The sequence below is a fragment of the Silene latifolia genome, chromosome 2 (genome assembly GCF_048544455.1).
Source record: "Silene latifolia isolate original U9 population chromosome 2, ASM4854445v1, whole genome shotgun sequence".
NCBI classification, from domain to species: Eukaryota; Viridiplantae; Streptophyta; class Magnoliopsida; order Caryophyllales; family Caryophyllaceae; genus Silene; species Silene latifolia.
The window spans coordinates 124863076-124889728 of record NC_133527.1 but is presented as its reverse complement, the minus strand read 5'-3'; the positions used below and the strand labels follow the sequence as shown (position 1 = coordinate 124889728).

The window sequence follows — 26653 nt, the reverse complement described above, 5'->3', positions numbered from 1 at the left end:
TGATTTTGGCCTTTCGCTTTGACTTTTGATTTATTGGTTCTTTTCCATCCTTCGTTCGAGGCAGGTAAAGGTGCAGACGGAGATGTACCCGTTGGTGAAAGGTTGATAATATTGGTGATGGGATGTTTTTTGTGGGGAATGGGCTTGCCTTCCGTCATTGAACATGAACAAGGAGATGTTCTGGTTTGTTATCTGGGTTCGTCGTAGAATCCCTTTGATAGAAGCTCGTTCTATATTGGGTGCTAATGAAAGGTTTGTATTGCCAGACATTGAATAAGTAAAGATAATGGACACGGAGTTTCGAGTCCTCTGCTTACTTGGTACGGAACGTCACTCGAGTGTACTCACATTGAATTGGAACATATTGTTCGTTTTAAATCAATTCTCAAATCAATTCTCGTTGTCAACGGGAAATGGTAAAGAGGAGAATATATTATAGCTGGAAATTGTGCTTTTATTTAGATAAATAAGATGTTAGCACAGACTCGATGAATACATGTGAATCAGGGGGACAGCCCCCAGTTTGTCACTTAGGAATAAAAGGATAGACACTAGGATAGATATGAGAAAGCCTAAGACTCGGACTCGGACTCGGACTCGGACTCGGACTCGGACTCGGACTCGGACTCAGACTCAGACTTAATCGTAGATACGGACTCCTAATCATCATGTTCCTCCTCGAAGGTCTCTTTCGCAGCATCCAGCGGCATGAATGTTTGATCTTGAGCATTGACCCACTTGAGCACTTCACTCTCGTTGTTGGGGATGATATGAGGACAACAGTTCATGAGGCTTTTATCTCCTTGCAGAAAGAGATGTTCATGAGGGTTATTTTCATCACTTGGTTGGCATAGGGATGAAGCTATCAGTTCATGATTGTCGATCATATTTTGAATAGCATGTTTCTGTTTGAAGCATGTTTTCGTATCATGACCTTTTCCTTGATGATATTGGCAATAGGAATTGTCGTCTCAGAAACGGCTTTTCTTGCATTCAGACGGGTCCGGGGTGGGCCCGATTGGTTGGAGCTTCCCTTCAGTCATGAGCTTTTGAAGAGTTGCGGCATAGGTTGTGTTGAGCCTAGTGAATGTCCTTTGAGAACGTTCAACCTTGCTGTTTGACTTGAGACATTCAGGAGGATTGTCCTGACTGAGAGGTGCAATTATGATTTTGCCAGCTTCAATCGTATCTTGAATGGCATGCTTGAGTTTGAAAAAGGTTTCGGTGTCATGGCCCTTGCCTTGATGGTATTGGCAATAGGCATTACCATCCCAGAATCGGGCTCTTTTGTGTTCGGGTTTGTCCAAAGTCGGACCAATGGATTGGAGCATTCCTTCTGAAGCAAGTATCTCCAGAGCGGTGCCATATGTTATTCCCAGATCTGTGAATACTCTTTGATGTTTAACAATGGTTCCCACATTGGTGTTTTTTGGGATGTTGTTGTGAGTTTTGTTTTTGTTTTTGTCAATCCTGGGCGGAAGCAGGATTGGGTTGTTGTTAGTGGGAAGTTTTTGGGATGTTGCTTGGTATTTTGAAGGGTATTTTGGTGAGGTCATTTCATGTCCTTTGTCGGTAGGCTCGTGGGTATGGGAGCCATCGGATGATTCCTCGTTTTCAGCATTTGTTAGTTGGTGAACGAAAGGTTGGTTTTCTCCTTGATGGTTAGTATTAGGTTCGTTTTCGGCATTACCAAACCTCTTCTCCAAATTAGCTACCCGGGTGTTCAAATCATCGATAGCCACTTGCAGCTTTGAGAATATGTTGTTGATGGAGACGGAAAGCATCATTATAGCGCTCTGTATGCCATCCTCATCAATTGCATGAATTTTCTCATCGTCAGGAGAGATGAGGTGAGAGCAGTCTAGGGAAGATTCCTGACTGTGTTCAGTAGGGTATTCTGGAGGGTTGTTCTTTTTGTTTGTTGAGGGAGGTAATGGTAACTCACCCTTTTCAATCATGTCAAGGATAATGCCTTTTAGGGGAAGACACATTTCAGTATCGTGTCCGCGACCTTGGTGATATTGGCAAAACATTTTTCCGTCTCATCTACGTCCTCGCTTGTTTGGTAGAGGGTCTGGAATTGGACCAATCGGTTTGAGTTTTCCTTGGGAGATTAACCTTTCCAAGGCTGTGGCATTAGGCATACCCAAATCAGGGAAGGACCGATGAGGTCGTCTGGTTTTGGTTTGGTCGTTGGCCAGTAGCCGGCTTTCAAGGAGCTTAATCCTTTGCTCAATATTAGAAGAGAGAAAATTTTCAGTTGCCATTTTGTCCTCAAACTGGGAGAGACGAGTGCTCAAGTTTTCCACAGTAGCTAGGAGTCGAAGGACCATGTTGTTGGTTTCAGCAGGAGTCATGGTGGATGCAGATGGATCAGCTTCTTGAGTTCCTGGTTGGCAATCGATGGCACCCAAGTGATTCCTATTTGACATAACGGTAGGCGTTTATAACTTGTCTTGGCAAGGAATTGCACAAACAAAGGCAAGTACGACACATATGTATAAAAGGCAAATACGTCGTGAAGACGCGACGGTGTGACTAAGTTATGAGTTCATTAAAGATCGTGAATGACCTCTCGTGTTTGAACTCTTGATGCATGACGTTGAACTTAGACTCGAGTGTCAACTTTGGCATAGTGATGCCCAGACAGACGACTCTTGACTTAGTTTCGATGTGTGTTGATGGCGTGACACCATTGGACGAGACATGTACACATGCTTGACCTTTGACCCGTAATGTAGGGGAAATGCGGGTTTAATACCCGAGAGGTTTTGACTCTGCTAAGGCCATTGAAGATGTCTCGTCAATTAGGCGACACGACTTAGACTAGAAGGTAGGTACTATCTTCGGCGAGGACTCAACGTTATCGAGATGACTTGACTTGAAATCGACTGGACTCTACTCGACTCGAGGTTGAATCGGAAAGGTGGACTAAAATTTTCGAAAATAGAAATTTTCAAAAACATTCATTTGTCGTTTTATGGACGGCTTCCGAAGAGTAGGGATCTCCGAAAGTCGATCAGTTGAAAGGGTTGTCTTAGGTTTGTTTTCAAAAGACAGTTTGAGTTGAAATTGCGGCGGCTCTGAAAAAAAAGTGTTGTTTCCAAAGACGGTTTTTGAAATTCCGAATCACGGATTAGAAAATCGAGAATCGAATAATTTGGAATCGTCATCACAATGGCCATGAAAACGGTTAAGTTTGTTTTCAAAGGATTTAAAATTGGGTTGAAGATTTGAAAAAGGTTAGATTTGTTTTCAAACAATTTGGAATCGGATTGAAATTTGAAAACGGTTAAATTTGTTTTCAAAGATTTGATTTTGAATTTGAAATTAGAAAACGGTTAGATTTGTTTTCAAACATTTGAAATTGGATTTGAAATTTGAAAACAGTTAGATTTGTTTTCAAATATTTGAATTTTGATTTGGATTTTGAAACGGTTAAAGTTGTTTTCAATATTTGATTTTGAAATGAAATTTGAAAACGGTTAGATTTGTTTTCAAAGATTTGATTTTGAATTGAAATTTGAAAACGGTTAGATTTGTTTTCAAATATTTGAAATTTGATTGAAATCTGAAAACGGTTAAATTTGTTTTCAAAGATTGAGTTTTGATTTGAAATTTGAAAACGGTTAAATTTGTTCTCAAATGATTTGAGTTTTGATTTGAAATCTGAAAACGGTTAAATTCGTTTTCAAAGAATTTGAAATAGGATTTGAAATTTGAAAACAGTTAAATTAGTTTTCAAAGATTTGATTTTGAATTGAAATTTGAAAACGGTTAAATTAGTTTTCAAATATTTGATTTGGAATTGAAATTTGAAAACGGTTAAATTTGTTTTCAAATGATTTGAAATTGGATTTGAAATTTGAAACGGTTAAATTTGTTTTCAAAGATTTGAAATTGGAAATTGTGAGGATTGAATTCGTCATTACGACGGGTTAGAAAACCGTTTTAACCTTTGAAAGACGGTATGCAAATTGAAAATTGTGAGAATTGAAATCGTCATTACGACGGCTTAGAAAAGCCAAATTTGATTTTGAAAACGAGATTCGAAATTTTGGAAAGTTGCACGGGTCAAAATTGTCATTACGACGGTTTGAAAAACGTTTCTGTTTAAAAATTGATTTTGAATTTTGAAAATTCGAGGGTAGAATTCGTCATTACGACGGCGTAAAAGGGCGCTTTGAGAATGCACCGGTTAGTGGCAGACCGAGTTTTGAAACGGCCATTATGACAACGTAAAAGGGGATTTTGAAATGGTTTGTGAAAACCAAGGTTTGAAATCGTCATTACAACGGTATAAAAAGGTGCATTTGAAATGGTTATAAAAACCGGGTTTTGAAATGGCCATTATAACGGTATAAAAAGGTGCTTAGTTTCGGTTGTAAAAATTGGGTTTGAAAATCGTCATTACGACGGTCTAGAAAGGCGTGTTGAAATGGTTGTAGAAAACCGGATTTGAAAATCGTCATTACGACGGCCTAGAAAGGCGTGCAACGGTCGGCGAAAGACCGAGGTTTAAAATGGCCATTATAACGGCGCAAAAATGTGCTTTTGAAAGTTTGGAATGACACGGAAGGACTTATGATCAAGTAGCACATAAGCACTAACAGTTCATTATATTATGCATTATGCTGACACGGGTTTTGGCTTAGAAGGGTGGGTTACACACCAAGCAATCAAACCCCGTTTTGTGAGAGGGATACCAATCCAAACAAAATGTGTAAGGAGGGTGCCCTAGCCTCGTGCTCGAAGGTGATGAAAGCTCTTTGACAAAACAGAAATGTGTAACGTCAATGTCATGCTTGACTCAATCGGGATTCGAAACGCGGGGATGAGATAACTCACGCCGACGAGACGAGCCAATTGGTCGATAAAGGTTAGGTTGTGGGCCCGAACAAGAAACCCGACTTATGACCGTAATATCAATTAATGCACTTTAACCACGACCTCGTTCGAGTTTCACCTCTAAGGATCACAAAGACACAAGTATCCTAGTTTTCCCCAGCGGAGTCGCCAAATTGTGGACATGGGCCACATGCACGCCTAGCCAATCTGTGGACGTACATCGGTCTTTTGAAAGCCACGCTCGGCGGCGTAAAAATGCTTTCGACCGGATCATTTTAGATCGGTCGGTTTCGTCTCGGCAAAGGTCTCGAAACGATTAGAGATATTCGAAGTCGCCACCAAGCATTTGTGGGATGCTTGGAACCCGTTAGAAATCCACTTTATACCTCGGTCATACGAAGTACAAAGCAGTGTTTGACATAGGTACTAAAGATAAGAACTCGTCCCCCTTTTAGCATTCTATGCCTAAAATGACTCTCGTACGCCCTGGATAAGGTCATCCACTATCCAAAGGTTCTGAGTAAGGGGTGAGGGTACGTATTGGGAAGCCCTTTAATCAGACACTCAATCCCGCCGCGTTAGCGACCTCTCTTGATCGATCGTGGTTGTTTAAGTTCAAAAGTTGATAAAACGGTGTAAATGCATGAATGCACATCCAAAAGTGTTAACCTAACATGTGAAATTTCTAAGTCGGTTTGTTAATCCAAATATCAAGCATAAGATGTCAAGTTGGATTTATGGTTGATTTGCATGTGAGAACGGAAATTAAACATCCATTTACCAAATTCGGGTTATGATGCTTAACACGATCCATTTATTGAAAAAGGGTGTCAAATGACAAAGTGTAAAAACGTAAGCTTGTCAATCTGATCCGTCATGTATTCGGATTAACCGTAATCGAGATCGTCCTAGACAAGTGCCAAAATAGGACAGAATGATGCCAGGCAGCCCCAATGGGGCGCGAGCCTATTTGCGAGGGAAGGGCTCTACCCAAGTTTTGAAAGATAGAAATAGGCAGGCTCTTGAGGCGCGAGCCATGGGGCAAGCCAAGAGGTGCCTCCTGGTTGTTAAAATGGTGTTTAAAACGGTTTTTTGTAATGAATGATTTGCAAGTGTTGTTTGCATGACTCGGAATAATAACTATTATGTTAGTAATATTCGTTGTCGGACTTGCATGTTTGGAAACAATAGTTTACAAATAGAAATGTAAAATGTTTGATTTGAACTAAATATGTTAAGTTCATTTCTTTGTAATTAGTCAAGTTTGTCATCGTACTCGGATTATACCGACATGGTGTAAAGAACCAAGGATGATTATGGATTATGACTAATATATTTACAAGTGTAAATAAAAGAGAAAAATGGTAAATAAAGAAAAGGGTGTTAAAATACCCATTAAAATGTAATTAACCAATAATATCATCGAGTCACGGAATAAACCATCATGGTATAAAGAACCAAGGACGATTTTTGTAATGGTCAAAATATTTGTCATAAAAATGATTTGAAATGGTAAAAACCGTAAAAGGAAAGAAGTAAAAATAAAAGAAAGTGTTGAAGGAAAGACGAACTCAAACACGTTTGGGTCTGACCTGGACACCCACAAGAGGCGCGAGCTTTCCTGCATAGCAAGGAGCTTCTGTCTCAGGCCAAAACTCAGTTTTGGCTCGTCTAACCTATGTTTGAATCGTGTTATGCATTGTTCATGCATATAAACTCATAAATACAGTAAAGACATGAAATAAGTGAGTTGTCTTCACCCTCAAACTTACGTGTATTGATGTTTGCGACGTAGACGACTTTAGAGACGGTTTTCTCGTTGTGACTAATCGCGATCAAAGAAGTTTAAAAAGGTGCCTTAAAAAAAGGATTTGGTTTTGAAAATATGTTAATTAAAACATGTTGATTGATGAATTGAGTTGGTCAAATTGGTCGGTCGAATGCACGGCGACGGTACCAAACAATATGTGTAAGGCTTGTGTTTACGATCGGTAGGTCGTAAACACGTGTCGATTTTGTGACTTGGGAAGTCGAGTATAGAAGTTTAAGGGAGAAGTGAGGGGGCGGACTCTCGCGTGAATATTATGGGGTATGATGGTGGGTATTTATAGAGAAATGTGGGATGGTAGGTCGGTTGAGTTTGCTTGGAGGCTAAGCAGACACCCCATTGAGGCGCGAGCATGCCGGCAATGCAATGGGGTGCCATGTCCTTTTCAATTTGGACGTGGCCAATTCTCCATCCATTGTTTGGTTGGTTTGATTTGTGGTAATCAAATAGGATGTCGTGTAACAATATGGGCATCTAATAAGATGATTTTAGGTGTTACTTGAGGTAGGTGTTTTGTGTGCTTGACTCGGGTTTGACCCGCGTGAGGCGAGATTTGAATTTCGAGTCGGTTTTTGGCTCGGTGTCAGTTTTGACTCTAATTAGGGTCATTTTAATGGAAATGACATGATATAGACATTCATGGCATTATTTTTGACATTCGAGAATTGGGTTGACTCGGGTTGACTCAGGTTGACTCGAGTTGCGGGTTTCTGAGTCGGTTTTGGGTCCGAAGACGGTTTTAACTCTAAATAGTGTTATTTTAATGCAAATGAAGTTAGAAAACTTTTGAAATCATTTTTCATATCCGAGTAGTGCATTAAACCGTCTCATATATAGCCAATCCACGCACGCATATCATAAACACGTTATAGTCTGATCATCATCGGGTGGTTTTTGGGAGGTGCAAATACTGGGTATCTACAGACGGTCCATATTGACATTTTACGAAAGCACCGATGCCAAAATTATGCCACCTGCTTATATTTTTGTATCATTTTTTTGTGCGTATCAAAACCGAGCAATTCCAAAATTTAAGTTAGGCACGTTTTTCCGAAAATACAAAATTTTCATTCTACCCGGTTCCTAAAAATTAGACCAGGCAACATTGACCCCAATCCTCTGACCTCGGATTCAACCCATTCAGAGGATCTTATTCGACACGAAACTCGAATTGACCCCGCTTAACAAAATCGTCGTTTTTGCGAGTCATTATTCTTGGGCGGTGCTCATTCATGGACACAAATTACTCTTTTATGGACACAAATTACTCTTTTACCCCTCTCATTTTAACACTTTATTTTTACAAGTTTATTCCTATTTCAATTTCCTCCCTCAACCTCTCAAGTCTCAACCACCACCAGGTGCCACCTTTTCCACCGCCCCTCCTCCGCGCACTCTCTATACACCGACAAGACATGTCTCACATGCCCGGCCTGCTAAAATAAACATTAACAAATTAAAAAGCAACCACCTCCCTCCGTCCCTACCTGCCACCACCCTACCTTCCGTACGGCGACCATCCTCTGCCGCCGACCACCCCTCCACTGCCGCCCTCCCTCGCCAATCGCCATCCCTGCCAATCCTCTAACCTAATTTTAATAAGCCCTAATTATTTCTTTAACCCTAATTCAATTTACACCTACTAATTGAATAATAAATTTGATGTTTAATTAATGAAATTTGAATTATTACTTAACTAATATATACTTGTATGAGAATTAAGATTTTTTTAATTGAGTAATTGGGTGGAAATTTGGCTATTTTTATCGAAAGTGAAAGAGAGTTTTTTTTTTTTTTTTTTTTTTTTTAGGATTTTGGCAATGAACGGAAAAATTATGGCAAAATATTCATAAAAGAGTAAACACAAATTCTTGTTTGTGATACCATTTTACCTCACAAAGTACCCACGTTTTCTCTCTCTGCAACACTATTTATGCGGTCCTCTTTCTTCGCTAACCCATTTTGTTTCCATTTTAACTCACAAAATATACGCCACAAATGGTAACCCGTCACAAGGGAGATCAATTGAAAAGTAAAATATGTCCACGAAAAAGCAATGACGTAAGTTCAAATTGACCCGGTCTCGACCCAAACAACCCGATTGAGTGATTGACCTATTGGAAAGGCCTGCTCAGCTACATTGAGTCATTGACCACGAAAAACGAAAATAATTCCCTAAAAGGAAAAAAAAAAAAAAAAAAACACCCGAATTGAAGCCCTAATGGCGAATATGAGTAACACCCGTTAACTCTGCAGCTTAATCGCAATCGTAAGTTCGTATATTTTGAGAATCTGTGATTGCTATTTTGATTCATCTTCGACAATTCGCCTTGTATAAATCGCAAGTTCGTACTATATTTTAAATAATTTGTGATACTTAATTTGTGTTTTCGTTGTTTCATTCTGATACTTAATTACTGATTTTATGCTTGTATGTCCTTCTGATATGATGAATTTTCGATTTTTTGAGGTTAATGTGTAGTTTGTATGATCAAATTGTTACCTGAAATCCGAAACACTGTTTTGTCTCAGTAATGGCAGCTTGCAAGAGGTGCAAGAATAAGACTTTGGTAACCAATGATGTTACTGGAGACACTGTTTGTTCCTCCTGTGGTGTTGTTCAAGACTTCAGCAACTTCCACCACCAATTTGGCGACGGCGGTGGCAATTTTGTTACTCCTGGCACTACTGGTTCAGGCCATGATTACTCTTACACAGACCGTAAATTATACCACTCCAACAATATCATTGAGGATATTGCGAATCGACTACATCTATTAGATCGGGCTTGGGAGGTTAAAGACATGGTTAACAAGGTGACCGATGGCGAGTATGGTTTAGGCAATTGGTTTAGTGTCTTGGTTGGTGCTTGTTGTTATATTATCATGAGACAGAAAAATAAGGTTTTGACTATTGATGAGGTTTGTGATGTTGTGGGGAGTGACTTGTATGAGATGGGGAGGATGGTAGGAAGGGTGGTCGATTTTTTAGGGTTAGAGTTACCTGAATTTGATGTTGTTGGGTTGTTGGAGAGGACGATTCGTATGTTTTCTGGGTTTAAAGAGGTTGATAAGGAGAAGGTTGAGGTTATGGTGAAGCAGGGGAATTTTGTGGTCCAATGCTGTATAAAGTGGTGGTTGACTACAGGGAGACGGCCCGGGCCAGTGGCTGTGGCAGTATTATTTTTTGTTGCTGAGTTGAATGGATTTAAGGTGAAGATTGAGGAGGTGGCTAAAGAAGTTAATGTGGGGATAGCGACATGTAAGTTGAGGTACAAAGAGCTCCGGGAAGCACTTGTGGAGGTGGCAAAAGGATTGCCTTGGGGAAATGATATTAATGTCAAGAATATCATGAGGCATGCACCATGTGTAATAAAGTATATAGAGATGAAATCCATGGAGGATGTGGGGAGTTTGAAGAAGAGAGGCCGTGGGAATGGTTTGGAAGATTTTGGCGATGTGCATAGGGAAGATCATAAGAAAAGCAGGTCAGGCAATAGACTTGGTGAATTTGATTCTAATAATGATCTTAGGGATCTTTTTGGTGGGGATGCAGCATACAAGAGCGATGTTGGTGGTAGTGGTGTTGAAAATGGTTTACAGCCTGACGGTGAGGCTCATGGCAAAGATAGTGGTTGTTATTCTGGTAATCGCGACTTGAAGGATCTCAAGGCCTCATATGAGAATTTAGCAAAACTCTATTCCAAGTTCAAGGCCCAGTTTGCAAGTAATAGAATTACTAACAGGGATGAAGTCCATAATTATGAAGATGGACTTGATGACCTTGATCTTCATAATGAATGGTGGAGTGGGGAATCAGAGTTGTGTGAAAAGCTCTTCTTGAAGCAGTTAGAGGAGAAAGATGTTGGATTGGATGCACTTCCACCATCTTATATTCGCGGTTGCCTGGCAGTTAAGAGGAGAAGAAAAAAGATTGGAGCAGCTAAGATGCGCATTAATGACATTCGTTTCCCTTCAACTGATGAGGTTTTGTGTACTGGAATCGAAAGCAGTAATGATAAATGTTTATCCGAAAATGTTATTCATCATAAGAAGAGAAAAAGTAAACGTACAAAGAGAGAGGAGCCACATGATATTATCGATTGGGAAGATTTTATCATCGAGACGCTTTTGCTACACAAAGTAAAGGAGGAGGAAATTGAAAAGGGCCATTACAAAGCCTTGCTCGGCCTACATGTTTTTACAGGATCTGAATAATATTTTCAAATATCGATGTGGTACTTGGCATTAGGAATCATTTATTGATTTAGGTAAATTTCTGTGATGGGGAAGCGGAATATTTTTTGTAGATGGTGAGTGGAAATGTTTTTCTTTACTCTTTAACACAATTGATGAATATGAAAATAATTTTTTGCCCGGTGGTTCTATACATGCGAGTTGCTTCATTGGCGCAGAAAGTTTGTTTGAACTTAAACTTAAATATGGAGTATCTACACTTCTTTAAAAGGCACAAACTTCCTGTACTGTGGCTAGCAATGGTGCTTCACTATCTTGCGCGCCATTTTAGTAAAAGGGCGCGCAATTGATGAATATGAATATAATTGTTTGTCCGGTGGTTCTATACATGCGAGTTCTTTCATTGATGCAGAGAGTTTGTTTGAACTTAAATATGGACTATCTACACTTCTTTAAAAGGCACAAACTTCCTGTACTGTAGCTAGCAATAGTGCTTTACTATCTTGCGCGCTACTTTCTACTTTTGCTGCTAATTTCCTTCTGTTCCTGTGCCTAAGTATATTAACTCGCTAAATTGCTCACTAAATTTCCTTCTGTTTCTCTGCCTAAGTATATTAGTTTGACATCTGACTGATGATATTGTGGATGATTTAGGGACTGGTGATAGGAGCCAACCTGATACTGTCTACATTACAACAAAACCTTTAGACATGATTTTTTTTTTCACTGCCTCTTTGGTACGAGTACATAATTCTCCTAAGGCCTAATTTTTCCTTCCGGCAAATATAATCATTAGTGAAATTTTATGTTGATTTTGTCTATTTTCTTATAGTCGTTTCGTCTGAGGAACTATCTCACAAACTGTTTTTAGATGTCATAAATCTATCATTTTGCATATTTTTCTTATTCCTTCCTCTTTCTCATTTCAGTTACTCTTTCCTTGCACATTGTTCTTCCCACTTTCCATTTAAGGAAATTCCACTTTGTTCTTCCCATTTGACTTTTTTTTTTCTTTTGTAGTATGTTTTGTGTGGTTCTACTTTAATTTATTAAACAAATCTTCTTTAATTGTTACCCCACCTAAGTGTGTAGCGATTGTTATATTAGTATTCCTCAAGAGTTGTGCCATTTCTAAATGGGAAGAACAATGTGGAAGGGAGGCAGTACATTTTATTTTAATCTTAATTTGCTTTTGGGTTTTTTAGAAGAGATGGTGAGAAGAAGTATAGCAAAGAGTTACTATGTTACTCCGATACTTCACTTAACTGTCGTGTCGCGTGTCAGACACGTGTCAGTGTCCGACACGACACGACACTTCGACACTTCAATTTAGACCACAAAACAGGAAAATTCACCCCAAATAACCGTGTCCGACACGCCGACACGTGTCGGACACCGACGCGTGTCGGCGTGTCTGAGTAACACAGAAGAGTTATAGATGAAATTCGCTTTTTGTGTCATAATTTTAGCTCGATTTCGTGGTCTTATGTCAGTCGTAAGCCTAACCGTGTTGCACATGAGTTAGCTTATTATTGTCCTTTAGGAAATGTAGCGAGGTTCTCGTCTTCTTCGTTACCACTTTAAATTGGGAATTTTGTCGATCTTGATAATGATGCTAATATAATCTAAACCCAATTTGGGTTTTCTTCAAAAAAAAAAAAAAGTGAGATTTTCGACGAAGAGACAATTGCTAGCTAGGCAGTATAAAGGTTTGGATGGGAAGAAAATATATTTCGTTATCAAAACTTAAGAAGGTTAGTGTTAGCACGGGTGATTCAATTGCATTCCTTTTTCTCAACGGCCTGGCGAGTTCTTTCTATTTTGGTCTCATTTTGTGTTGAATGTTATCCCTTTTGTTGCTGTTATCTCAAATTAGATATAAACAGTTTTTAAAAAAACGATAATTTGTTGAATTTTTGTAGAAGATGGTGAAGGAGACACTATAGTATGATTTATTAGGAGTTAGTGATGCTTCAGCCATAGATATTAATGTCTACTATCTTATGGTTAACTCACTCTTGGTAATTCTTATAATCAGGTCTAGTGTATGAAATTTGAGTTATTTTTATTAGATTGCATTTTATCCATTTATAAAGTGAGACGCAGTATGTTTGTTGTTAGTTATGTCGGTATTCGACCAAATTTGAAGTGATCATGTGTTGCTCAATAGGGCGTCTGATTGTTAGAATGGTTGTTGGTTAGTTTGGTAGGACAGCCTAGGAGTCACTTGGCCTGAACAATTTGCATCTGGCAGGTCTTTCTTAAGTTCATCTTAAGTGTGAAACAGATCGAGGAACATATCTCTAGCAATCGCTTTTAATGTTGCTGATGGTATACTCTTTGTCATGGTAACTTATGTCTCTCTTGATGGCTTGCTCTACTGCCTGGTATCATTTTTCTGGTCATGCCATTATGGATTTGTGCAGTTTTAATCTTGTCATTTCGAGTACAGGTGAGATTGCAGTCAGGTTCTTTTGGGTCGTTGTCATTTGATCAAAATTTTCCTACACTTATTTTGCTTTTTTGGATTCTTTGAACAAGTCTAGGACTCTAGGAGAGAGGAAGCTAAATCACTGCATGGGAGTATCTCCAGATAACAAAAGCTGAGGCAGGTATACACAAACTTGAGGTTGTGGTTTGAATTCCATGTGCGTAAAATTTCTTTGTAATGAATGATTAGGTGTTACTTCATAGTTCATCCATCCTAACTAATGATTGACTTATTCTGTTTGGTCCAATAATAGTATGTGGTTAGAGGATTTTGTATGAAAAATATCCTTATATTTAGTTGTTGTCGACATTCAATGGGTGCAATTTGTTTGCTGATAACTGAGGTTGATCGATTGTGAACTATTGATGCTCCCTAACTGTTCATTTAAATTATTAAATATGGCTGCAATAAACTCTGTGATATTCGGGTTGAGAGATTGTGAACTACTCCGTAAATAAGTTGATTCAGCTACAATAATATACACTTATATGCTCAAATTAGTTTCCCAGTACTATTTAGCATCTTGGAGTACCGCGCCAGAAAGGGTGCGGTGCAACAACTAGTTTTATTTTTTTTTTCTAAAGCTTTGTTAGGATCTCTTGAAGCATTAATTTTGAAGTTTGTTTTTGTGCTTTTCGAAGTATTTTGATCAAAAGTTACTCTGCCTAACTCAACTTTTTACTCCTCTGCCACAAAAAAAAGTTCTTTATTCTAAATATAATTCTGTAGAATGCGGTTGTTAAGATGTTATTTGATCAGAAATACAGAAGGTCCCGGATGTAACTGTATCATATATTTGTATAATTGTGTTGATGGTTTTTCTTGTACAACTAAAACTGTTGACAGTGTGTCACAATGAGGCCTGAGCAAAATATTCTTAGTATTTACTCCTTATCCTTTCCAAGTTAAGCCAGAAAATGACTACTCTTGTAATTAAATATATATGAGAGAATAAAAAACAATTGACATTTTGAAGTAAGTATTAAACTGCCTTGCCATCTTACACTGTGAAGTAGCAGTCCATTGGTTCAATTCGTAGTACGCTTTTCTCTAGAGGTCATGTGAAAAAAACCTTTTTCGTGCTCGTCACAAGGTACTGTTATACGCAAGGAACCTTGTCGTAATGGGATAATATTGTTGTTAGTGGTAGGAAATTAATTGTATAGACGGGAGTTTCCAATACGGAGTGGAAATGTTTTGTCGTACGCTTGAAATTTACAAAGAGTAAGCTTGCAGGATCGCTTCACAGAGGTCAACATTCCAGGAATAATAGGATCTCTGTAAGCTGAGACTGTCAACCTGACAATAAGAAAAGCTATCAATTACTGTATGTTTTAGCCAATGCCATGCCAAATCTGTATCCAAATCATTGGTAACTAGTGATTTATTTTCAGTGGGATATGGTGATCAATAAAATTTGGGAATGTACATTGCCCATTCTTATGCAGTTATGTTGCTGGATACTGCTTATCTAATGGGACTATTACATGCAGCCTTTCACTGTTAGCATCTGATTAGGGCCTGTTCTGTATACTGCTGAGAATCAGTGTTTTTGGTGGGCATTCTGATGAAACTATCCTCCTGTTGGTACGATATGCATGCCTGTATTATACGAGGACAATGGTTTGTAATGATATGCTTTGGTGGTTGGTATGTGGAGAAGGCATGGCTGCATTGTGATGAACTTGTTTATACTCTTGTAATGTTTATGCAGCTGATTATCTCTATACGCTGTTATTTTTATGGTTGTTATTGTAAATGCAGGCCGTAGAACATCTCCTTGTTATGTTGGTGCAATTTAAGCAACTTGGACCTCTGATCCATGATGGATGGTCATTTTTCTTGCTGAGTTTTGTAAGTACGAAATGTCTCTTACCTTTGGTATGGAAATGCTTATTTTTATTATTGATATGTTCTATGATCTACCACCAAAATAAGAACTACAAACATACGAATCACGTTATTTTGATGACTGGTGAATTTGATCTGAGCTAGTACTCATTTGATTATTTTGACGGAACGAACCTGTTCATACCAGTCAATCTATGGCTGCTGCTTTTATGTGATTGCTGCATATTATTGCTGGATAAAAACTTCGCTAGCTGCACTGTTTCATCACTTTTTCAATGCAAGAACTAAATTGACTAAGGTTCATATGACCTGTTATAAAAGTTTCAGGCGCTATATTCCTTTGACTCGGTTAGAAGTATGTGACAAGCTACGGTAAATGTCCAAGTGTGACACCGGGTCACAAGGTAAAACAATCTAGGGTGAATTTCCAAGGGTAACATAACTCAATTGTAAAGGAACAGTAGTTGAGTAAAATCAATCTTAATAATTAGGCTCTCTGGCACTAATTCCACAAGTATGATAGATGAACAAGTAGAAAACATAATGAGTTGAAATACTGTTAAGAAAAACATTAGGATTCTGAGCGAGTCTAGTATGGCTTTTCCCCGTCATAATTGCCCGGAGGGTAGTACTCACAGGTAATGAAAATATCACCTGTATCACACTTAATCATAGCACAACCCACTAGTTTTGTGTCACGCCAGACGACTTGGGTGTAGTGACCACACTCTTCATCTCTGACACACGAGTTGTTCTGATAGTTATACCACTGCTTTTCTGCAACCCACGCGGCAACTGCATTTTTCGGGTACCAGTTCTTTCCTTGTCCCCAGAACAAGTTCTCCCCAAATACAGTACTGGGAGAGTGAATCAGTTGGCAGTCTTTTCTTCTTTCTTTCGTCGAATAAATCCTTGAGTATTTAGCCAGCAAATCTAGCCACTTCAGAGGTGGGACGCCCACTTGTTGTCTTGCTGCATTGTGCCCATCAAGGAACTGTTTTATGAGCTCAGTCTTGTTTAGCTTTGCGTCTGTGGATTTGGGTTGGTTGAGGACGATAAGCGCGATGATTAGGAGGAGCGAGGCTTGGATTAGGTATGTTTTAGCCATCTTCTTTGGGTTTGATTAGCAATTAGTGAGTACTAATCACTTATTTGGAAAGGTTTAGGCTTCGTTTGGATTGAAGGAATTAGAGAGAAGGGGAGGGGAGGGAAAGGGAGGGATTTAATTTCCTTTGTTTGGATAAAAAATATGGGAGAAAGGAAATGGAAGGGGAGAGAAATGAGAGGACTTATTTTCCCTCCTATAGAACAAACTATAATCTTTCCAATGGTGGCAAGATTTGGAAAGAAAACATTATTTGGACTCTAATTATACCACCAACATCCTTCAATCCTCCATCCATTCTTCATCTCCCTCCTTCCTCCCCTTCCATTTCCCTTCATATTTTTTGTTATCCAAACACCCACATCTCATTTACCCTCCCCTTCTCTCCCCTCCCTTCACCTCCCCTCACTACCCCTCCCCTCCCCTTCCCTCCTAAAATTGTATCCAAACGGACCCTTAAGGTTTAAAGTTCCATGATATGATATTTATAACACAAATTGATTGCTTCAGAATGTGGTATGAATGTACTTTGCATTAATTAACAGTTAATTGAAGTTGTTTTCTAAATTTTATATTTGATAGTTACTTGATTTTCAAGGGTTTGCACATGGAGATTTGGTTTGTTCAATATTTTGATTCAGGTTTAAGCTGAATTACTGATAGCTTATCTCACTTTAAACATACACCATATTCTTTCTTCATTCCACCAGGTTTTCAGATACAGGAAACATATATTTTCAGGTAAAGCCAATGTAAGAATCACAAATCTAATTCACAGATGTTGAAATCCAATTTCTTTGGTTCACTATATACTTCCTACTTATTGGTTGATGCTATATTTTGAGTATGGTTTTCAAAATAATCAATCAATCTATCTATCTATATTAATAAAGGAAACTTTTTTCGAGCGATTTTAGAGTCTCCAACTTTCTAACACTACCTTAATTTACAAAATTAATTAGAAAAAATAATAATGATAATTAATGAACAACTAATCAACTATTATTGTAGTATACCTCAAATCTAAAACTACTATCAATTGGAAAAATAATAACAAAGCAACTAAAATCCTATTATGCCTAAAATTACCTATATCAATCACATCTTACTCCGTATAAAATTAGCTAAAGTTTAGAATTTATCCACACGTAGTATTCTACAAATAGAAAACTACTACTTTGTATTATGCCACTATAAAAGACACTTCATTGCTTAACAAATTACATTGATTTTTTTTGTTTTGTTTCTGTTTGTACGTATGATTAACTGTGTGTATGGTTTAATTTTTTTCCCCTGTTTATAGTATGATTAGATCAACTATGTGCATGGTTATGTAATATTCTTGGCAACAATACTTTAGCTTTTAATTTGTTTGTTTGAGCGTTAAACAAGCAAACAACCATCTAATTAGCTTCTTTTTTTTTTTGCCAAGATTAAAGGGACGACAAAGTCACGCAATGACCATATACGGAGTATCATGTACGAAGGTAGGTCTTATTTGATATTCAACGCTGTTATCGTCGTTCTCTTTTGATTTTACTCATTTGCTAAGCTAACTACCAAAGACGATAAATTATATGGTATTCTAATACTTTTCTATTCTAATACTTTGTTCAAAAGAGCAATTAAAGTTGGAGATAACGTTGAATATAGTGCTTATGAGAGACGAGTTTCCTTATCTCATCCGCCTAATTGGGAAGTGTATTTAGCGGTAAGACAAACTTAAAATATCTCTAAAACCTATAAAAATAATGATAATTCAAAAATTTACACCAAATTTGAGATTGTTTTTAAGCTTTTCGTATACTGTCTGCTATTTGTATATCATTCATCCATGATCATGATTTATGAGCTTTTTAATTATATTTGCATTCTTTTCACAGGAAGCAAGCCAACAACGCTAATGCATTAGCATGCATGGCTCGGAATCTTGTCATTTTTCTTTATACTGACTCCTTGTTTTGTATGACTGTAGATTAGAGAGCAAAAACACTACCAAGTGAACAAGGTCACAAATGCATTAATATCGTTGTCATGCAATTGTCCTTATACAACATAAAAAAGCAGGAAGATACTGAAATTCTAACGAGCGTTTGTTCCTTAATTAGAACGGGATTAGGATAGTATATTTTTTTTATTATTATTATTATTATAATTGTTGGTTTATTTAATAGCTCATGCTTAGAGTTTACCAAAACCTACGTTGGGTATTTGATGGTACTCCAGCCACAAAATCACTCTGCTTTAATATATTCTAATGCTAAGATTATGATTAAAGCAATATATGGTCGAAGAACTACCACTATTTTTGGTGTAGATTATCCGATTTAGTCCAAATTCGAGGCGGGTAAGACCATAAGGACGGTATTTAACACTGCTGCATTCTTAAGGCTTAAACACGAGACCTTTTGTAAAGTTAGAACAATCTCTTGACACTTGACCTACGTGCTCATGGCCTCAGGGGAACGAAAAATTACAACTATCTAAATTTGTAAGTACATCAAATTCTGTTATATTAAGTGACGCTTAAAATTGTGTACACGAGTAACAAATTAAAGGGATGGATAAGTGGATGACTATCATTTACTTCATTAAGAGTTTGAAATTATTAGGAGTCCTAGAATGCTGTTCAAGTGTTTCACTCTAAAAGTTTACAGGGTAGGACGTATACAAAAAGAAATATTTGTAAGACATTCCAATTTGATGGAAGATGAAAGTGATAGTCATAAGTTTAGGATGTGTTTATGACTTTAGTTTTTTACGAGTCATAAGTTTAGGATGTGCTTTAAAAACAGAGATTATACATACAAAGTTACAAACGTAACAAAATTTCTAGAGAAACTAATGTATATTCCCTCCGTTTCATATATAAGTTAGAACAAAAAAAGACTTGAAATCATGGTACTTTAGAACATTTTTTTTATTTAACAAAGAAAATTAATAAATTTAGCCCTAGACTTAAAAAGACAACACACGAGATCAGTTTCTTTATCAGTGGAATTTCATCCGAAGTAGCGTATAATTAGATCATACACTTTAGCTTATTTCAATTACCACATTACAAAAGAATGAACACTACAAATAAACATGTAACTTTAGTTCATTTGAAGTTGGAGTTTGTATCGAGCTCTTTGTAGACAAGAGTTAGACATTTATAGTGGTTATTTTTTGACTTGACGGTTAACGGTGATTCAAGAGACGGAATATTACAAGTGGTCCGTACATCGCACGGGCATTAAATCTAGTATCTATCTATATTATTAAAGGAAACTTTTTTCGAACGATTACAGAGAGTCCAACTTTTATGAACTGCTAATTTATAAATTAATCTATTAGGTAACTTTTCCTAACATTTAAGGAAGTCGTATGAGTTGGGAAACTGATATGTAACAACAACTATATGTATTATAATTATAAAATCGTATTTGCTAAATCCCGCACGTAGTTTTGCTAAATCCCGCACAATTTACCTCAATTTTCCAATCCTACCCTTCCTTCATCTTGAAAACAAATTAAAAAAATTATCTCCCTTTCCTCCCCAAAACCTAACCAATTAGACAATTATGGATTTTAATTTGGACAAATCACAAGTGATTTGAACGTTTTATCAACAAATCTATTAACACGCATCGTTTAATCGATTGAAATGGCTATTTTTTTCTTAAAAGATGGAATTTTACAATTAGGGTTTGGATTTTGGGTTGTTAAACGAGTGGTTGTTGGCTGTCGAATTGGTCGGGGTAGGGTGGTCGGAGAAGGGTCGACATTATGGGGAAAACACAGTGAGTAGTCGCTTGTTCTTGTTGCGGTGGCTGTTTAAGAGGAGTATTGCGGTGGCTCTTTGAGGGTTACTAGCGGTGGTTGCGATGGTGAATACAAGTTCGCCGATGTAGGTGGTGGTCGGCGCTGGGGAGGCCGGGGTGATCGTTGCCGGGAGGAGCGGGGGAGGGTGGTGGTGATTGGGCGGCTGGTGGACTGAATGTCCGACTTGTTTTTAGGTTTTGTTTGCTTTTTTTTTCCTTCTAATTTCTCTCTCTAATTGTGTGTGAAAAGTGAGAGGGGTAAAGTTGGAATAAGACGGAAAAATGTGTTGGATTAAGCAAAATTGTGTGCGGGATTTAGCATATCCCTATAAAATAGATCTTAATATTCTAATGTTTATCATAATCATATCTCTATAATAAACAATTAGGTACTTTCAATAACTTATAGCTGAAAGATAATTATGAAAATTTGTTTTGATCATGATGAGAGAGTTTGTGTCGGAATCCACTAGAATACATTGATCTATTTGAACTACATATATAAAAGGATGCGTTTAATTCTCACCCCTCAATTCTTCATTATTATTTTGATGCATAGACGTATCTTTTTCTATAATCAGCTTAATTATTATCGTTATGTGATTTACTGTCCAACCGTTTTTGTTTATACCAAGTACCTTAAATAGTTTTTTTTCTTAATATTGCAGGGACAATTGTTCACAAGATTAGTCACTGACTTATTGATGAATTCATCAACAATCATACTCGGAAGTTTTTTTTTTGAAATTTTGCCATTCCGTATAAAGGTAATTATAAGTTACATTTAGTAATATTGTAAATTAAACCATCGATTTTTTTACCGCTTTTTTCTTTTAAGACACGGTATTTTTTTTTTTTTTTGCAATAACTAAGACACTCATAGTTTAATAAGAGATGAGAGTTTCATCTAATAAAAGAAAATGCGGTGGTATATAGTAACATGGCGACATACAAGCAATATCACAATTTAGCTTAGCTTTCATGAAAATTTTATCATCTTTTTGTCATATTATAACTACGTAGTCATTGTACTCGAGCAGAACTTTATAATAAGAATCCTACGAATGTTTAGAGTAGCAAATCCGATGTATGTATCAAAGTGCACAAAGAAGCATGTTACATGTATATTACACGACGTTGACTCTATAGTATAATTGTAGTCAAGTATTTAGTCAACCATATCGTATTTATCATCAAAGATAAGAGATGTTTACTGTCTATGCACCTACGTATGTTATTTTTACATTTGTTTGTAAGAGATGTAAAATCAAATACTGATTATTACGTATTGCTCATAGATCTCTATTTCATCTCTTAGATTCAAGCTTACTTATAAGAAACTTGGGTGTATCATGTAACCTGAACGAGATAGGAGGGTGAATATTATAAACAAAGTCTTAATCCGTTATTATCTTACTTGGATACAAAAATGTTATCTCCCAATTAAAGGAGTTTTATTTGACTTTAAATAAGCATTTAATAACATTCTTATTATATACTACGTACCCCATCCTAGTGAATAGCTTATATTTACTTTATTTTATGAGGGGGGAAAGTCAAAATGTAAACTTTTATCGGGAACACGGGGAGTAATAGTTAATTGATCATATTGTTTTCCTTTCCGTAGACATATATGTAAAGTTCGTACACACGAGTGAGAGGTAGGAGATGAATAACGTGAGAAAGCTAACAAGATGTGTTGCAATTCAGAATATAATAAAGAAACTTATGTCTAAAAGAAGACATAAACACATATTTGACTCGATTTAAGGAAGATACATAAACCAAATAGAGAAGAGTATTAGAACTTATAGCTGAAAGAATGGCTTATTTTTCAACATGATGTATTGTGTCCACACCACTATTTTAAGGATTAAGGTAGTTGACTAAACATCTTATGCCAAAAATATGTTTGATAGTTGCTATTTTAAAATCATTACCGTAAGGATTGAGTTTACGAGTGGCAAAGTTATGGACTTTATTTAATTAGTGCACAAATTGAGATAATATGGGATTCTATAATGGCCCGAGAACAAATTGGTTATTGCTAAAAGGATCGACAAAACAACTCTTACTATACTACCCACGCAGACCAAATTATCCGTGACCTATTAAATATTAGATTAAAACTTTAAAAAGTTGGAATTTTGGTCTGGATGGAAGGCAATAGACAAGTCGATCTAAACGATAATACTTTCGTGTCGTCTTCCTTCCTCCCTTTCTAAACCGGTTTTTACCTGTAACAGGAGAAGCAAAAGTCCGAAACTAGACATATAATTTCCGTGTTGTTTTTATCAAGTCATTCTGATCCAATTCTACTATCAACAAAACGATGATACCAATTGTCAAAAAAAAAAAAAAAAAAACGATGATACCTTACTATAACTCATTGTGTAAAATTAATCTCCACTATTCGAGTGTTGTCAGTAAAACGTGTTGAGTTGCGTAATTTGGTTATTTTGGAGTTGTATAATAATAACTTTTGTGTAGAATTAGTCTTAACTATTCGAGTACTTTTAGTGAATTAGATTAAGATGGGTAACATAGTTTGAGGTTGCAGTTTGTATCGAGTCTCTTTGTAGAAGGAAGTAGACATGTGGTTATTTCATAACTTGACATTCAGCGGCGGTTCAAAAGAAAGAATATTACAAGTGGCCCGTGCATCGCACGGGCATTAAATCTAATATATATATATATATATATATATATATATATATATATATATATATATATATATATATATATATATATATATATATATTAATAAAGGAAGCTTTTTTTCGAGCGATTATAAAGAGTTCAACTTTATTGAGATACTTCCGACCAATAATATTAGAGTCTCTAATTTTGCAGAAGTCTAATGCTTCAGTGTTATTCGATACAAGATAAAAATTACGTAAAAAGTTGGATTAATGTAGGAGTCTCATATATTAGCAAACTCTTATAAATAGGGCTACACTTCCCAATGCTATGTGGATCTCTATTACGGTCATCAAATCACGTTTATGTTAGCTATTAGCTATTTGTAATTTATTTTACTTCTCAGTTTTTAGGTTTTTACGTGTTTTCCTTTTATCTTTTAATTTACGTTTATTATATGCTGAACTTTTTTATTTAGTTTTGATTTTGATTGATTGATTATTTAGCATACAGGGCCTTAACTTTTCCAATAATTCCCCTCCGCTCTTATTAACGTTTTGCTTGATTGATCTTTGGTTTTGCAGTATGATTACAACTGATAATGGTGTTATGACGACTGATCGGCCAAAGCCACACACGCTCTCTCCTTAAGCTTTGGTTTTCTCCGCACATCCTTATAGTTTTATGGCTCTTACCATGTAGCTGATATTACGACATGCCGACATAGGTTATTGTAATAATTTTCACATCAGTAATAAGATGTATATTACCAATTCTATTAGGCTAATGCTTGTCTGGTTTATTTTTTTTAGGAAACATTGGTATTAGACTATTAGTACATATTCAGGTCAATGATATGATGAAATCAACATGCTTAGTCTACGGAGGTTTACTTGAAAGTTGTTGATAAGTGGTAAATAAGGTTCACAAGGTATATTGATTATTGATAACATACAATTAATTATATAGTAGTTTGAATGCTTCTATATCTTCTCATATACTCCGTGTAAAGTGTACGTAGTGATGCTAGCTAACCTTGGCATATGCTCTTACAAAAAATTTGTAGTCCTTCCCAATTGACAGATTAGATTAAGGGAGCAGATTCTGGTTATAATTATAAACGTTGTCAAGGAAAAACGTGAGTACTCGAGGAGCTCAGCTACGTAGACAAAGTCAAATATTATTTCTTATGTCTCAATCATTTGTTTGCATTTGATTAATCTATATAATTAAGTGATAAATAGTCAGAATCTGTAGTTAGATGGTTTGAGTTTAAAATTGGATTAAAGTTAGAAACTATTATTGACGAGGCACCTTATTAACATCGGCTGTCTAGCATGCATAACAAAATTTTAAATCGTGTAGTTAATTATATGTTTGTATGAATTTATGTCGTGGATTATATTACAAAACTAAAAATTGTACTCCGTAGTATTAGTAGATGAGTTAAAATTTACCCGACGAGCAACTCATTGTCAAGATGCTCAGTATTACACTGGACGTATTGCATCTTATACCAATTTTGCACTACCGGCCAAATTATTTGGTGGGATGGAGGAAGTATTTCTAAAAAAAAAAATGAAAACACTTGAATCATTCAATCGCTATCACCATAAAAACTCAAGAAGATAATTTGACACCTTATATTGCTAAAGTATGAAACGATGAAAACCAATGTCTACACCAAAGTTATCAGGTTGAATTGAGACCAAAAAAAAATTATGGAGGTGAATCTACAGTGTACACCTAATGTTGAGGCCATGGCGAAGGATAATAAAGAGCATCACAAATTCATTCATTGTCAAATTTAAAAATAAACCTCTTACTCCATATACTCCCTCCGTACCAATCCAAAGGTAACATGGTAAAAATGGGGAAAACCAAGAAAAGAGGGTAAAAGTGGGGGCAAAAGAGGAAATCAAGCTTGTATTATTGGGTTGGTGTGTGGGGCACAAGTTGATATTTATGTAAATATAAGGAGGAAATAAGAGTATTATTGTCAATTTACAGTCCATTTATAGCATGGGAGTATTAATTACACAACAGTCTCTATTCATAAAAATCATAAATATTCCTTATAAAGATATATACTACAATCATCTTTAATTTTTGTCATGATTGAGTGAGTCGGTATAAGATGTTACTTTGAGTCTTTGTGAAAAATTAGAGTAATAACACCCACTAATTTGGTTAAATACGCTAATTCAAATGCCTTATAAAACATAGGCTAAAACTAATAAAATAATTAATTTGTATATTTTAGATTTTATATAACTTTGAGTACGTTTTATTAACTTTTATTTCAACTTCATTCAGTTCAGCTCAACTCTATGCAGTTCAGTTCAGCTCAACTCAGCTCCGTTCAGTTCAGTTTCATTCAGTTCAGCTGAACACTTCTCAAATTAACTTTTATTTCAGCTTCACTCAGTTCAGCTCAACTCCACTCCGTTCAGTTCAGCTCAACTCTTATCAAATTAACTATTACTTCAATTCCATTCAAGTTCAGTTCAGCTCAACTCCACCCGGGTCAGTTCTGCTCAACACTTCTCAAATTAGCTATTACTTCAACTACATTTAGTTTCTCTCAACTCCATTCAGTTCATTTCAGCTAAACTCAGCTCCATTTAGTTTAGTTCAACTTCTCTCAGCCGAAAAGAATAGGGCTTAAAATAGAAGTCCCTAACATAAGAATCTCTCTTTATTAATTAACCACATTCTCGAGATAGCATTGGCGAGTAAGATTTAAGGACGATCGACCTAATCCACATCTGCCTTGCTATCTTTAATCCAAAGGCAGCTGCGTTTGATGAAATGGCAGTGGAGGTTGGGTACTATAAGTTTAATGCTTTGATTTTATTAATACTACGTTATGCATTATACATGATAGAGAACTACGAGTAGGCCCGTGCATCGCACGGGCATTAAATCTAGTATATATATATATATATTATTAAAGGAAGCTTTTTCTGAGCGATTACAGAGTCTCCAACTTCTGCAAACTACCTAATTTAAATCTATTCATTTTTAATAATTTTTAATATAAAGGTAGAATAATAGTCCATATAAACAACTACATATTCTAAGATATAATAACAAAAAGATAGTGTTAATGCAATAAAAAAGTAAAAAATAACAACTATTATGATTTATGTTTAAGAAGTCTAATAAGACTCTAACATATGACCTTCAAAGCTATATATATTGAAAGCCCTTATTTATCGTCATTCAACTTCTTTGTATTTATTGTTCCACGTAATTTTTTTATTTGCTCATTGACATTGATTCCTTTGTTTGCTGCTTTGACAACATTATTTGTTTTGTTTAGTTCACTACTATTATGATTATTATGATATGATTATGTATGTATAATAAGTTATTTTAATTAATTTAATTACAAGCTTTGGTATTTATTTCTTTCCAACGTACTTAATTTCTGAGATATTTTGTTCTAATTGATGATTTTTCATAATTTTATTCAGGGTACAATGTGCAGTATTATGAAAGATTGTGACTTGCCTTTGACAATTACGTAAGTGATTTGAAGCCAAAAAACAAAAATCGCCACATATCATTGATATCGTGTAAGTAATTTTGATCTCTTAACTCTGCTGTTTTGCATTCAGACCTTTATATTTAAGGGTTCATTTAGTTTTCAAATATTAACTCTACAGTTTTGTACTCCGTAATCAAGATTTTATATTATGTCGACTGATTATTTCTCAATGTCAAACACAGGAAATCGAACGTCTACTTAAGACTTGGGTATTATGATCAAAGTTTGTATATTAGTAGTATACTTCTCGAGTTATTGTTTGAACAACGTGAGCAAGCAATCGAACTTTATAGAGACTTTATAATGAGTTTAATTGGCTTAAGAATTTATATACTCCG

General features: G+C 36.2%; 2 protein-coding genes across 7 annotated transcripts; one reads left to right on the top strand and one right to left on the bottom strand.

Annotated features, from left to right (window-relative positions):
• The first annotated feature begins 8816 nt into the window (after nt 1-8816).
• Nucleotides 8817-18502, top strand: LOC141642944 (plant-specific TFIIB-related protein PTF2-like). Of its 6 annotated transcripts, XR_012543553.1 has the most exons (7): nt 8817-8945; nt 9209-10988; nt 13127-13324; nt 13419-13484; nt 15128-15217; nt 17752-17806; nt 18295-18479. XR_012543553.1 is itself a non-coding variant. In XM_074451943.1 (2 exons), exon 2 carries the CDS (start codon nt 9211-9213, stop codon nt 10891-10893), a length of 1683 nt encoding a protein of 560 aa, XP_074308044.1. In that variant the 5' UTR covers nt 8817-8945; nt 9209-9210; the 3' UTR covers nt 10894-11063. The 6 variants fall into 6 exon arrangements, 1 of the variants encoding a protein (XP_074308044.1); XR_012543550.1 differs by having other exon boundaries at nt 13419-13501; nt 17752-18502; XR_012543549.1 differs by having other exon boundaries at nt 17752-18501.
• LOC141642945 (pathogenesis-related protein PR-1-like) lies at nt 15224-17695 on the bottom strand. The gene has a single exon (XM_074451944.1). The coding sequence runs from the start codon at nt 16320-16322 to the stop codon at nt 15804-15806; it is 519 nt and encodes a 172-aa protein (XP_074308045.1). The 5' UTR covers nt 16323-17695; the 3' UTR covers nt 15224-15803.
• Nucleotides 18503-26653: the final 8151 nt, after the last annotated feature.

What these genes read in the sequence shown, in the direction of transcription:
- LOC141642945 (XM_074451944.1), bottom strand. Translation starts at nt 16,322, where the DNA reads ATGGCTAAAACATACCTAATCCAAGCCTCGCTCCTCCTAATCATCGCG.
- LOC141642944 (XM_074451943.1), top strand. Translation starts at nt 9,211, where the DNA reads ATGGCAGCTTGCAAGAGGTGCAAGAATAAGACTTTGGTAACCAATGAT.